The 15,000-nt window shown below is 36.6% G+C and overlaps 1 protein-coding gene across 1 annotated transcript in view; it reads left to right on the top strand.

The window, feature by feature from the left end:
* The window catches only part of LOC112109878 (LIM domain transcription factor LMO4), a 15,692-nt gene extending 10,561 nt beyond the window's left edge, over positions 1-5,131 (top strand). Inside the window, exons 4-5 of the mRNA XM_024204598.3 lie at positions 176-331; positions 4,511-5,131. Of these exons, the coding sequence (XP_024060366.1) occupies positions 176-331; positions 4,511-4,519 (165 nt within the window). The 3' untranslated portion in view covers positions 4,520-5,131. The remainder of the gene's footprint in view (positions 1-175; positions 332-4,510) is intronic.
* Positions 5,132-15,000: the final 9,869 nt, after the last annotated feature.

Below are 15,000 nucleotides of genomic sequence, written 5' to 3'. Positions count from 1 at the left end.
GTAACACAACTCAAATGTAGTTTAACAGCAGGTAAGACAAATGCTATATTTGGCGATACTAGAAACTAAGCAGCTTCAGACCTCATGCTTTACTGATAGTCTCTCAAGAATAACATTTAAACCTGCAGCATTTTTAATTTGTGCCAGTTTCATTTGCTGTGTCTTTCCTTTTCAGTGTTTTACATGCTCTACCTGCCGGAATCGCCTGGTCCCAGGAGACCGGTTTCACTACATCAATGGCAGTTTATTTTGTGAACATGATAGACCTACAGCTCTCATCAATGGCCATTTGAATTCACTTCAGAGCAATCCACTACTGCCAGACCAGAAGGTGAATACTCAGCAATTACTAATAAGCTTTATTAGAGTTAAATTAAGATCAATTTCTTTTCAACCTAATAGTGGACACTGTTCCTCCACTCCCACCCACCCCGAAGGAGCCTTTCAATAACTGAATTTAGTTATAGGACTTTGGAGGAAATATAAACCCTTAAATATGAAAGTTGTATTAATTGAGTTCAGTTTATTCAGATCTGTATAGCTATTGAGTTAGTAATGTATAGTGGAATGTGGGGAGCAACCCCTAATATAAGCTCTCTTGAAGAGAAGCATTTCATTTTAAAATGTTGAGATTAAGGATTGCAAGGGAGCAGGTTACTGTGGGAGGAAAATTAGATCCTTTAATTTTGGTAATAAATGTCTTATGAAGAAAAGGTTCCTGAATTAATAGAAACTAGGGCACATACCATCTCAGACTAACATATTACACTTAGTATGTTTCCTACACTAATATTCTAAAAGGTGTATCCTTAGAAAAGTAGTCTGAATGTTTTACATGTCATAAAATCAAAGTTTTATTCTCTCATCACTCCATAACACTAACCTCTCCAGTAGAGATTGTGTATCCCTGTGCTTGACAGCTCTTGGTCCATAGTTGCAAGTAAATTATGAGTATACACATTATGTAGTAGCAGAGGGAAAAATTTGTATCAACAGTTGTCCTGTACCTCTAGAACTGGATAGTTTTAGATCTATTTTAATCTCCTTAATAAGTCCTATAGCTATGCAAGTGAGTGCATTTTGATAACTGCTGTGCCTAATTTGTAACAATTACTGTCAACCTTCAGTTAAGAGACTGTTCATTCCACACTGGTCCAGAAAAGAGTGAATGTATGACTCTTGCACATAATTTTATTCACCTCATATTTCATACTGATTATGTATTGATGACATTGATTCATTTACTCTTTACAGCGCCACTTGCATGGATATTAAATCTTATTGACCACAGATGAATTTTAATTTCAGATTGGTGATAGATTTTTCCATCAGCTCTGATAGTATATTTGACTTTTTCATCATTAACCCAGGCAATCACACAGCACTGAGTTATTGCACTGAAACAAAAAGTGCACACTTCAGTTGGTAATTCTTTATAGATTTACAATAGGAACTTCATTAATGTCTGTAAGGATCACAAAAAATAACATTTATCTGCAAACAGGAATTCAGAAGATTAAAAAATAGCTAGGGAAAATGCTAGGTTTCTTATGTATTCTGTAACATACAAAAGAAGAATTTTAAATGACTTCTTTCTTTAGTGGGTAAATTTGTACAGGAAAACATGAACTGGTTTCTAATTTTGACCAGTTTTGTGTTGCATTGCTACATTACTATAGGCTTGTTTGTCTTTTACTCTACACAAATGTACTGAATAATTTTAAGTATATTTCCAGTCTCTTAGAAAGTGAACTGTAATTACATCAAAATATGAACACTTATTTACTTAATTTGTCAATCAGAGTAACTGGATTGAATACTGAGTCTTAATTACTTGTTCTGCATAACTATTTAGGAGTGATGAAGAATATGAGATCTGTTCAAGGAAGTATAAATGCATGTAAAGATTCATAGATCTATACTACTGTGTATTTTAATGAAACAAATCTATAATACAGACTAGCTAGCAATGAATCTGTTAAATGAACAGTTGTAGAGAACCTATTTCAAAATATAGGTAAAACCATTCATCTTTATATATAGTAGTAAAAAGTTTGCCATTCTGAGAAAAGAAGTGCTTTATCCACTTGCCTTGTGTGGATGTAAAGTTTATTGCAACTTCAAATGGGTGTCTAAATAGACACTTAGTTTTATCAGTGTCTTGCTATGCTTTAGCAAAAGAAAAATGATTTAGTTACAATAATACCAGTAGACACAGTGAGGAAATGAGAAGTAAAACTGGCTTGTGTAGCTTGCAAAATTGCAGCTATCCTACTAGGAGCTAAATGCAGAGGAAGCATTTAATAAGAACAGGGCCTCATTATCACTATCATTGGCTATTAACTGCATTGCTACAGTATATGATGAGGCAGACAGAGGTGTTAAGGAGAAAATTGGAGAGAGAAATCTCACAATTAGTATATCTTATGAATAATTTCTTCATACCCACTTTCACAGGGGGAATTGGGGAGTAATGTGAACTTAGAAAACTGAAATATGTCAGGAAATGAGCTTGGGGTCTGTCTGACTTCTAGTCTTGGAAACTAAAGAGGAAGGTGCCAAAAAAGCAATGTTTTACGCATTTTAAAGAAACAATATAAGAACGTACATATTAAAAGTACTTTACAGAAAGCGATGTTATGGGGCTACTGAATAAAAACATACTTCCAATTTGACAGCATTAGCTGAAATAGATACGATACCCAGTATTAAACATTACAGACCAATCAATCTTCAGGTTTTTTGCTCTTTCCCTAAAGATTATGAGCAAAGCAGAATATGGCACAGCTATTCATAGCTAACTAGCTATTAGGAGGCTGAAGAGAGTTTAATGTGTGTGAGGTTCTTGGTACTGTGACTTTTTTGTTTTGCTCACCTATGAAGCCACATTTGACAGCTATGAAGTCAACTTTTTACAGTCTTAGTCAATATAGTTCCCAAATGAAAGGCTAGAGTTTATACTAGTGATTGGCACAAGTCTGAGTTAAATAGCCTAATTCTATGTAAAAGGTTGCTTTTCACCTAAAAAGTACCTGCAGTGATATGGACTCTTCCTGCCTTTCACCTTCATAAGCTATGTTCAAAGGCTTTTAGCTATAACTTTTCATTATTTGCTGTGTGTTTTGAAAAAATAAATTCAAGTATTTAAACTATGTGCTATTTAGAAGCACAATGCAAAACCCTACAGTGCCAGGACGTAACGTCCTGGGTGCCATATTATTTAAAGGAGGGGGTGCTGTGCACTGCAGAAAACATTTTAGAGTCTGCACCTAATTCACTATTTCTGGCAGTCATAGTATTTTTTACTAGTTCTTGCTTGTTACAGCATTTCCATTTCCCCAAAAGTGGTGTAAGTTTTCCACCCATGGGCAATGTTCGGAATGTTCACTTATCTTCAACTCCTAAACTTTTAAATAAAGTATGAGTTAGATTACATCTTGCTATTTTATTTCTTGGAAAAGATTTTTTTTTTTATCTTCGTTTACATATCACTCAACAATTCCCTTGTAGTTGCATAATTGGTGTTGTCTGTGTCCATAGTAGAGGATATTTGATGCTCATTTATTAAATATGCTTGCTGGCTGCTCCCTAATCTTTGTTCTGGACAGACAAATTACCTTTCTCACACTGAGCTTCGGCTCTGGGGAATTAAACCTCCAAGCCTCCTCCACTTTAATTAGCTTGAAAGTGGGGGGTTGCAGTTACTACTAGACCTCAGGCTTTTAGTAACTTAAAGGGTGAAAAGAACTTCCTGGGAAGCTCGAAATGTCATTTAAAAACCATAAAAATCTAATATATATTATTTCATTTTGGTAATTGCCAACAGATTGTATTTGAAGACTTTGGATGATCATTTGTACTTTATCCATGAAAGTTAGATTTCTCTGGAGCTAGGCACTTTTAATTATCACAATTCATTAACACATCAGTGTGGAAGACCATGTTTGACTTCATATATTAAAATGTTTATGTAACATTAACTAACATAGCAGATGAGGAATTTTAAAAGGGGGGAAGAGGAGGGGGAAAATCCCCAAATATCTATATTTAGCTATTGTGCTATGCAGCATATTAACCAAAGCCGCCTTGGGAGGATATTGGCTGTATTTCTTATTTGCTTCACACAGTATTTCGTCCAATTATAAGATCATATTACTAGCTTCTTCAAAGGCCAGGCATACCATTTCATTTCTTTCAATAGGGGCCCAGAAAAACACCTTTTTTCACTGTACGGTTTCCTACCTGAACCTTTCTGAAAGTACATTTATTGTTACTGTCTCTTCGAGTTTAAAAACTGCAGGAAATGTTTATTTTAGTTCTTCAGAGTTTGAACATTAGTGGCATGAATGAGGAGTGTAGAAAGCCTTAATCAAGTCACAGTTGGAAAGTGATCTAATAAAAAAGAGATTAGTGAATAAAGAGAAGACACAAGCAGTTATGTTGGAGTTTCATATCTCAAATTTAGCTTATTAGCCAAGATTCCCATTTTTTTTTTTTTTATTTCTTACAGGTCTGCTAAAAGGTCAGAGTAATGCAGAATGCGTGCCTTCATCTCAAATTTTGTTCATCACAGATGGATCCCATGTCTCCAGTAGACAAGTCACCTTTGTAGCTAGCATCAATGCCAGCTCCATGCCATTGCACCTTCTTTATTCTTGATTGCCCTTCCTACATTTATTGGTGTATTAAAATGACTGAATATGAACATTAAGGACTCCATGAACCTGGGCTAATGGGAGACTGTAGAGAAAATGAAAAAAGATCCACCGGAGGACATCTTGGGGGGCGGGGGTGGGGAAAATGTCTAAGGAAGCTAATTAAAAGCAGCATTCGAATCTGCTTTCTACCCTCGTTAACAATTAGCAGGGCACTGGCCAGAGTTTGTACCCAGTGTTTTACCTTAACAACATTCTATTTGCTCTTTGTATATTTAAGTGTTGTAAGGAAATGTGTTTCAATCAAACTGAACATGAGATAAAGGAAAGATGTGGCTTTTGTGATATTCTATCACAAACACTTTTATTGTATCTCTGTAAAATACAATGTATGTATGCATGTAAGTGTTTTTGTCCTACTGTTGCTACTTCCCATGGCGCAAAAAAAAAAAAAAAAAAAAAAAAAAGACAGGCTCATAGCAGCTACTGTGTAGAAATTTTCACCTACTTCTAATTTGCTGAATGAAGAAAAATCTTTTATTTGTGATATTTTCAGAGACATTTGCTCTAGTATGGTGTATTTAAATAATAAAAACTTAAAACAAAAACATTTAATTGACTTTGGGTTTTAAAAGCTTTGCTTTGTTATACCACATTCTAAACTTTATGTAGCAGTTGCTTTAATTGTAAATTACTTTTAAATCTAGTTTTCTTCTTACATTTTTATGTCAAACTACTTAACCATGTCACTTTTGGCAGATGTACAGAGCAATGCTCCAAAACTTTTTTGTTCAGAATATTAATTCTGATAACAGCAAGCATATCACTACAGTTCAGCCATGTTGCAATGAATCTTGGTATGTACAAAAGTAACCACGGTCTTCCTTCAGAAGGGAACACTATATTTATAAAAATGTTACAGGAAAAACTCACAACAAAGGGGTATGTGTTCTCTGACACAATTCTTGAATTGGGTAGTCCTATAAGGAGGTATAGTAGTACCTCTGAATCTTGGCTATAGGAGAATAAATCACACTGAACCGTGGTGGTCTTGAGGGAAGAAAATGCCCTTTCCTGGGCATGTTTGGCACTAACATGGTCTTAAATGTGATTTGTTCTTGATTTTTTTTTTTTTTCAAGTTTGAAGGAGAAGTAGGATTTCACCTAGTTTTTTTTTTTTTCTTGAAATGCTTATTGGATAACTATAGGACATTCAGAAAAAACATCCCATGCTCTTGCTAGATGTGGAAAAAATATATTATGAACCTATGGACATATGCTGTATGCCTTATACCGGGGAACAATGTAAAGTAGGCCCGGGAGATGCCTCTGCTGCATTGCAACATTGTTAAACATTAGCAAAAGTCACTACTTTTATCATAGGCTAACAAGCTTGAAGTATATAATACTTCTATTCACATTTTTAATTGTGCTTTTAAAAAGGTATTTATTCATCTTGCCTGGTTACAGAGCAGCCATGACACATTAAGTGTTTCTGGTCATGCTGATGGGAGACGTAACCTAAAGTCCAGCTTTTTGTGTATCTAAACAACCAACAGCAAGCTTCTCTTCACATCCTACTTCTTGGAACTTCTCTATATCCAAAGTCCACTGAATTTCTGCTTTTAACACTTCAGTGCTTGGAAAAATAAGACATTTCTTTGGGGGAGGAGAGACTGGTTTACCATATGCTGTCAGGCACAAAAGACAAATGTGTGAGTGCATTAAGTGTGTGGTATTAAAAATTCTCTTATGGATAGTTTTCAGGGCTTTATTTTTTTTAAAACATAATTACAGATTTTCAAAATGCTTCTAAGCTTTTTTGATCCAGCATTAAATTTTTAGGTAGAGTCCTGCAAATTGTGCTGCTTTAATTTCTTTGCAAAGATGCTTTGAGACATACGAATATAGAATTCAAGTATTAGTCAGACTGTAGACCTTTTATATTCTATCAATATAAGCACTCATGGTAGAGTATTTAAACCTAACACGTACAGCTTTTTAATTGTCCAATAACCTAGAAGTGCTAAGAAGATGGTTAATAACTTTTAGTAAGTAATGTAGTATGGCATTTAGTGATGTAGAGGTTGAAGTTCATTAAAGGCTTTAAATAAACTATTATATGACTGGTTTGTAAAGCACAGCTACCTATTTAATAGCAAGCTTTAAAAGCATTTCGTAAGTTGCAGACCTATAAGATTACAAATGTCACTCATGTTAGCATAATCCACATGCAAGTGGTGAAGCCTTTGCTTTGATGTGCTAAATTGGAGGAGGACTAATGGAGCTATGAATATACAATGGAACATATTTAAGTAGTATTCTTGCTTTAGGTAAAACACTTTCTTGAAACCAGAGGCATTTCAAACAATAAAATAGGCTTTAATGGGGATGCTAGGTGTGGATAGAAGGATCCTGGAAACACTTAGATTTGTCCTTATGTGAGAAATAACTTGTGCTATTTTTTTCCTCTTAAGGAGGTTTACAAGGAAAACATGTACTTGTTCACCTTTTATCACATGTGTTTACTACACTGATTCTGTGAAATATATGCTGTTTGGTGTTTCTGAAAAGCCATACAAATACAGTGCCATTTAGTAAGAGCTCCCACACTTTCAAAGATGAATGCTATTTAAAAAAAATGAAATATTACTAATCTGAAATCAGTGAACTGATAAAATGTTCTGTTTATATTGCATAAATGTCTCAATCATATAAATTGTCTCTCTTATTAATGAAACAATTTTGTAAAAAGATTGCTCCCTAAAAGGGTTTAATGTTTTTACCTATCCAGCTGTCTAGTTATGAGATTTACTCATCCCAGCAGGCACTGGGACATTAAGCCTTTCCAAACCAAATTCTGTTTGCCACAAGATACTGTCTTTCCAGACTTTCATGATTTATCTTTAAATATTTAAACAGGTTATGCAATATCTTATGAAATATAAAATGAGGCTGTCGCACCAGAATGAAGCCTCTGAAATTAAGTCACATATTAAGAATATTAACCACATTGAGTTTCTCCTGTTTGCCTTATTAACACTGATAAAATTTGCATCAACTAATTTTTGGTTAAATACTAAAAAAAAAAAAAAAATTGCAAATGCCAATATAGTATGAGTTCATATCCCTCACTATTATGATTAAAAAATTACTTTCAAATTATATTAAACTCTCTGCTGCCCAAGAGTTATATATCAGAGTTTGGCAAACAGCCATATGCCAGTATTCCAAACAGCTCTATTAAGAAGAGGGGGGCGGAAAAGAGAGAGAAAAGTCAATGGATGCTGAAATCTTTAATTTTAAGTACTTAATGCAACACTAAAGCAGGTATCTCTAAGTGGTTGTGTTCTTGGTCTGACCTCGGTACCAGAAACTATAAAACATGAAGTAGTAGATAGCCATTGCTACTGCTTGTTGCTTTGGTTCCAGGTGTATGTCTATTGTCAGTCCAGCTAAGCCACAGAAAAGCTTATTGCAATTAAATAGCAATTTGTTTCCATGAAACTGCAATTAAAGTATTACTGAGCAGCCATTTTAGATTGGCAGTGCTTCGAATGCATGTTAAACAGTGAGCAGCTCTCATTTTATCTCTGTAGAGTCTGAGCTCTGAATAACAGTGAAGTATAACACGCTCACCTGTGTCCCTTGTCAAGTTAAAAGAATCTGAGTCCTCACTGAAGCACTCTGATCTCATTGTGAACATGCTGAGAGCAATGACAAGTCAGGGCTGATCTTCGTAAGTTGAACTTGCGACTTACAGTACCTAAAGTTTATTACGATGTTCTGTTCTTGTATAAGCAAGGATGTGTACATTTCCTACAGCGAATGTTTTCAACTTCAGATTGATTCTGTTGCGAATGGACTGCGAGTTGGGGGGAGGGTCAAGCCAATAATGTACTACAGGTCCTGACTTGTTAGAGCTGTGTAAACAGGGCTACTGTATCTCCATAATTGCAACTAATAAAAGGCTAGAACAAAATGCAAATTGATTGTGTTATAAGTTGTTTTAATGAACCTAGAAATTTATCTAGAATGGTCATTATTTGCACCTGTTGCAAATCTAGAATGGTCACATTATTTGCAACAGGCAAGGCTGCTTTAAGTGACTAAGATATCATCTTTCTTGTCCACACCCTCTGTTCTCTTGCTAGCATTAAACTGTAGTGTTCCCAGGAAACCACGCAGTCAGATTATCAAAACCTATTGGCAAAGGTACTAAATTCTGGGCTCTATCTATCTACCAGTAGGTGGACTTTAAAAATGAGATGCAAAGTTTCTGGTACAATTTAAAAACCTTTTTGTAAGAACTCCAAAGAGGAATGGACTTTATAGCTATTAATTACATTTCAAAACCATCACTACATTGGTTCCTGTGCTAGTGGCAATGACGTCACAACTGCTATGTGCATCAGATGAGAGCCATTTTATGCTAAGCCACATTTTTTTTCTGTCTCAAAAATGTTCCTTGTGGGGTTGAAATTTAGGCCTTGATCCTACATTTGATCTACATGGGCAGATTAGTGCACCCAGGCAGGCCGCCACTGAAACTAATATGACTCTGTGTGAGCACAGCAATCCACCTGCATGGACCACAAGGCAGTTCTACAGTCTTAGCCTCTGCCCAGCAGTGAATTCTTGGAAGATGTTAAAAAAACTAGTTGAACTGAGTATTTTTTTCCCATGTGTATATCTTAGGTTAGTTTTTAAACATTAGTTTTATCATTAAGTAAGTTCTTAGATGTGCCTTTGAACTACGAGAGGCAATGTGGGCTAGTGGACATAGGGTCCAAGATTGGCATTTAGCACACGTACCTTCTAGTTCCATCACAGCCACTGACCTGCTGTGGGTATGTCTACATTGCATCTAGGTGCAAGCTGCCAGCCCATGTTTGAGCTAGCACCCTAAAAAATCGCAGCCCAGCTGTTGAGGTTCTGGTGGCAGCTTGGGCTCTGAGCTCTGGTTTCTACTCTGAGTGTCTGCCAAAGCTGCACTGGCCACACTGCTATTTTCAGCATGCTAGCGTGAGCCCAGCTAGTGCAGGTCTGTCTACCCAGGCTGGGAGGCTCACTCTTAGCTGCAGTGTAGACATACCCTGTGTGACCTTGGCCTAATTGTTACACCTTTCTGTGCCCCTGTTTCCGCTTCTAACCTTTGTATGTGTCTGTACAGCATTTAGCTCAACCAGGCCCTGAGCTCAGTTGGGGCCTCTGTGTTACAGTAATACAAATAATAATCTGAAGAAATCTGGTGATTGGAAAATGCTGTACAGGCCATGCCCAATACCTATTCATTTTTTCTGTTACTGAGACTCCACTAAGGAACCAATCTTTGCAATACTTTAAAAGATGCGAGTTGTCCTGTCAATGGGTTGACTCATGTGAGACAAGTTACTCCTGTGGTTAAATCTCTGCGCGATGTTTCAGATGAGCGCAGCTACCATTTAAGCATCAGAATTAGTGGCGAGATTTTCTAAAGTGCTCAGTACATTGGGTGCTGAGTTGTTTTGAAAAAGCTGGTTATATATGTAACAAGGGCAGTGGCTGGGTGCTGAGCATGTCTGGAAATCTGACATTTAAGTTCTTTTGACATCCACCCGTTCAAAGACTGGTCTGTCTGGCCCTGACGCCATTTTCAAGTATTTATAACCTTATTTATCTGAGAACCAAATTGCTTACCACATGTCAGGCACTTGTCCTCATTGAAGAATGAGTTCACGGTGAGTTTGAAAAGTCACAACAACCTTTTCTGAGTTATCTAAAAGTGCAAAAAAAGTATCTTACTTTTACTTTTTGTATGAGACACTTTTGCCCACCACCCACTTAACTCAAAAAATGGTTCACGTTGTTTTGTGGAAACATTCCTTCACAATGTAACATGAGGCTTGATACCAAATGTGAGAAATTTTCAGCCCCGAAGGAACAGTTTTGAGACCGTTATCAAGGAGTGAAAATAGAGCGGCGAATGGAATAGCTCTGTCAAGAGTGGGGCCCCAACCCTGCAAATCTGTCCACAAGTAATGGTCAGTAGTGCCAGTGAATTAAATGGCCACTACTCACCTAAGTAAAAAGTTACTCGTGTGTGCAGGAATGCAGGATAAGGCCTGATGTATACAGAAGATGTAATGCCTTGCACCCTGGCAGCCTAATAATGAAGGCCCAATCCTATCTGTGCTGTGCCTGCCCTCTGCTGCGAAGGAAGAGGAGGATGCTCAGAAACTCACAGCAGGCACTCAGGACTGTGCAGGATTGGGTTCAAAGCATACAGCCCAGATGCCTCAGGCGCAGAAGTAGCTAATGATTGTTTCTAATTTTGTTTAAATATCTTTTAAATTACATTTTGAAATATATTTTTGCCTCTTTGGGGATCTTATAAGAAAGCTTTTTGCTAAAAACTTTTGCAGTTTACCTTCATATCTCATGATGATCATCAGCTACACTGAACTCATGCCAGTTGTTTTGCTGAACTAAATTGAGACAGCAGGTCTCATACGCAGTCTTGAAAGACAAGAGATTGCCCTGTGTTTTAAGGAAAACTTGATTGCTTAAGGAAAAAATAAATGAACAAGATTGATATTAACTTTACACCCATCTTCAGTTTCTCTGAGAAACAGTGGATAAATGTCCATTAGATAAATGCATTAAAAAAAAAAAAACACCAGCCAGCAACTAATAGTAAATGGAGTGTTACGCTGTCTTAATGTGCTGTAAAATACTCCACTGTTATTGAAAACAAAGGGACACTGAGGACTGAGGTTACATTTAAAAAACAAAAATCTTTAAAAAATAAATCATAGACACACTGAAGTCCAACTATCCCAAAGGAAAGAACTGAGAGCCATCACACATGTATAACGAACTGTCCACGTAAGCAATTATATAAGCAGTATTGTACTGTAATACAAACTACTAAAAGACTTCAGGTTCTTACAATAAAGAATATCCTCCAAGTTACTCAATATATCAAAGCAGTTTTTGACCCTACAGCAATCATTCTGAAGGTGTAGCTGGTATATTTGTGCTTATGTCGTATTTTAAAATGATTATTCTTGCTTCATCAGTCAGTCTTTTAAGATGGCTTGAAAAAAAACATATTACAAATGAGCTACTATTCTTATTTGTTGTTTTAAGAAGGCTAGGCACTGAAGTATTCAAATGGAACAGATTATACCTTTAATTACATCCAAACAGGAAGCTGAGCTGATTTTTCTATTTTCCGTTTAATTGCTATAGTTCAAAAAGATATTGAAAAATGTTAGATGAATTAGCTAACCGTAGCCTTATGGTGTTGTGTTTACTAAAGATACTAGTACAACAACAAAAATCTCCAGCAAACCAAAAATGAATTTTAAGGGAAAAATTCTGCTCTCTTTTAAAAACATGTTTCACTAAAACATCATTTTTGACCAGAATATTGTTAGAAAGAGTAAGTTATAAGTGGGCTTTATTCCCTGAATGAAGCCTTAGCAACTATTGTATTCATTGTTTGTATAGGGCTCAGAGCCTGATTGGGACCTCTATGAGCTACTGTAACGGGGCGCAAAGCCATGTTAGTTCTCAAAGCTGATAATCAATGTGTGTGTTGTTTCATGGACACTTTTTCAGCCCTACAGCCTCTTTTTAGGCTGTGCTTGAACTCGTATGCTCCTACATACAGAATAATGAAAGCAAACACAATTTATCTCTTCTTAAACTAAATGTATTGCCATTTTGTTTGCATGTGCATGTAAATAGATCATTCACCATAGATATTTAGAATATGTGCTCGACATTACAGCCAGCGATAAATCCTACATGCTTACTGTATACGTGTTATTTGCTGCAACATTAAGCTCAGTAAGAATTTTATATGTACTGTGTACCAAAACTAAATATAGCGCAGAATTGATGCACAGCTGTAAACAAAAGCATAACTTCCCTAGTCAACACAGTGACGTTGGCAGCTTGTGTGGCAATGCGTTTGTAAACAGCTGACGATAAACCACAATCACATTTTTTGTAATGATGTTTTTAAAAAGCGTTCTTTAATGGCTGTACAGTATGACGCACTACTATGGGAAAGAGGCAGAATGGGGCATGTTGTGCCCTTCTTGGAAATTGCCCTTGTACAGCAGTTTTCCAGCAGTGCCATGGATTCAGATGGCAATGACACAGGCTCACGCCATTTAAATGGTATTTTGTGGATTATCTTATTTCATTACTTTCAATAGGGCTAAGTCTGTGCTACCCATTCGTCGTGCTGATACTGTGCATAGTAAAGCTCAAGCTGTGGCCTTAAATACTCAAAGCTTATGCAAGACCATGACACCGGTAGGTTTTAGCCACTGAGATGTTGGCAGGTCTGAAAAGGGGATATGTTACAGCCTTGCCAACACTTCACAGGTAATGTGGGGAGATCCGGTGTGTAATTAAAATAGCAGGAGCATGAGTAGGATACAACTTTTATTGAAGTGCAGGGAAAAGACACATTGGGCCAGATGTATTAATCCTGTAATAACTTGAAATATAATCAGTACATTGCTGCAGGGATGGGGTGGTAGGAAGGGAGGCATCAGGTTTAAGTTTACAGGCTTTCCCCGTTCATTAAAAAGTGAATCAATCAGGCAGACAAACAGGCTTGATTTCCAAAGGGCCAGGAATTCTAAATGGGGTTTTGGATGTTCTAAACCTTGCAGATGGTCCTGTCTTCACCTGGAGGGTGGTGTAACTCAGCAGCCATCTATTTGTGTAGGTGATTGTTTCACCCTGCTGGAGCTACTAAAATACAAAGCGAGAGAAAGTGATTCTGACTAGATTTTGAACACTGAAAAGGTAGGCAGAGGAGGTGCTGAGGGCCATATATAGGTAATACAAATACACGTTTTTAAAAAAAGTTTTGTTTTATGTTTTTTAGAGTGGTGATTTTGCCAGGAGGCAGATGGGCAGAATGACTCTGCCTACAGGACCACTGACATGGTAATTAGCTCATTACTGTTAATTTTTGCTAGTCTGGACAGATGAGCGACATATTTTCAAAATGGAAAAAAACTAAAAAATTGGAAATAATATATCTGGAGCTGGCAGTTCCTGAATCCCTTTGATGAATATGGTGCTTGTATACAGAACAAGGAACATCCTCAGACAGTTAGTTTACTCGCACCCGCAGGCGTTCAGAGGTTTAGGACAGCATGCCCTAATATTTAAATAGGATTCATTACTTTTTAATTACTGCTCAGTACAGTCCATAAAGTATACAATAGGAATCAGTCAGAACCCATATTTATTCAAAATGTTGTGCTATGATTGCTCTACAGTAGATGGAGGGTTGTTTAATCAATGGGTTGAAGTGCCCATGAGAAATAATATTACAGAGTTGCAATCACACAGCCAACTAGGAGCACTGATATAAAATTATTTCCTCCTGTCTACATTGGTATGACTATATTATAACCATGAGTAAGGTCTGATGTTCATATTTAAAGTGGACGAAAGCTGGGCAATTTCAGCCTAAAACTTAGAAGCTGGTGATTTCAATCTGACATTCTTTAGCTGGGCATTATATCCTTTCTGGATATTCTTTCCATAATGAGAGTCTAAATATTCCTCAGTCCTCTTTAACTACTGATAAGGTACTGCACAGCATATTATTGTGCTCGTTGGGGACCAGATTCTGCCACCATTATACATGTTGAGGAGTGGTAGTAGTACCTTATGCTGTGAGTTGTCCCATTGAGTTCAGTAGGTTTACTCATGAGGTAAGGTACTATTCAAAGAGAATAAGGGCAGCAGAGTTGGGCCCTATCTTTTCTGATGTGCTTGCTCTTTAAAAAAGTGTTTAAATCTACCAAAATATTTATAACAACTTCAGCCATAAAGAGGAAAATACAGTATTATTTTTTAGCATTTCTTTTCCATTTTCTTCAAGGCAAAACTTTGGCTAGAACATATGTTAATCCCACTCACTCATATTACTTTGGACTAGCAAAAGCCATTTTGGAATATACTTATCCAGCTCCATGAACTCCTTTGGTAGAAGATGTGCATTATATACCCATCTATACACAAAAAGTACATTAAACTGCTATTAGAGAGTCTGTTTAAACTCTAATAAACAAACAAAATCCCCACCGAAATTAAGGCTGAAATTTAATCTGGTTGACTCCAATTCTTTTTCCTGTGTTCTGTAGGGTTTTCCAACCAATATCCTATCGGCTGCAATTTGTGGCGACAAGCTAGTAGACAGGATGTTTTGCTTTTAATTTTGAATTTCTTGGCTTGTGTTGATTTCAACTAGAGCCTTAAACTTACCGTTTTTCTGTTTGTAAACTTCCTATTCTTTTTTTTTTTTAATTTTACTTTTCCCCCC

Source organism: Terrapene carolina, unplaced genomic scaffold (genome assembly GCF_002925995.2).
Source record: "Terrapene carolina triunguis isolate 2854851 unplaced genomic scaffold, T_m_triunguis-2.0 Scaffold210, whole genome shotgun sequence".
NCBI classification, from domain to species: Eukaryota; Metazoa; Chordata; order Testudines; family Emydidae; genus Terrapene; species Terrapene triunguis.
This window is presented reverse-complemented; position numbering and strand designations above follow the sequence as displayed.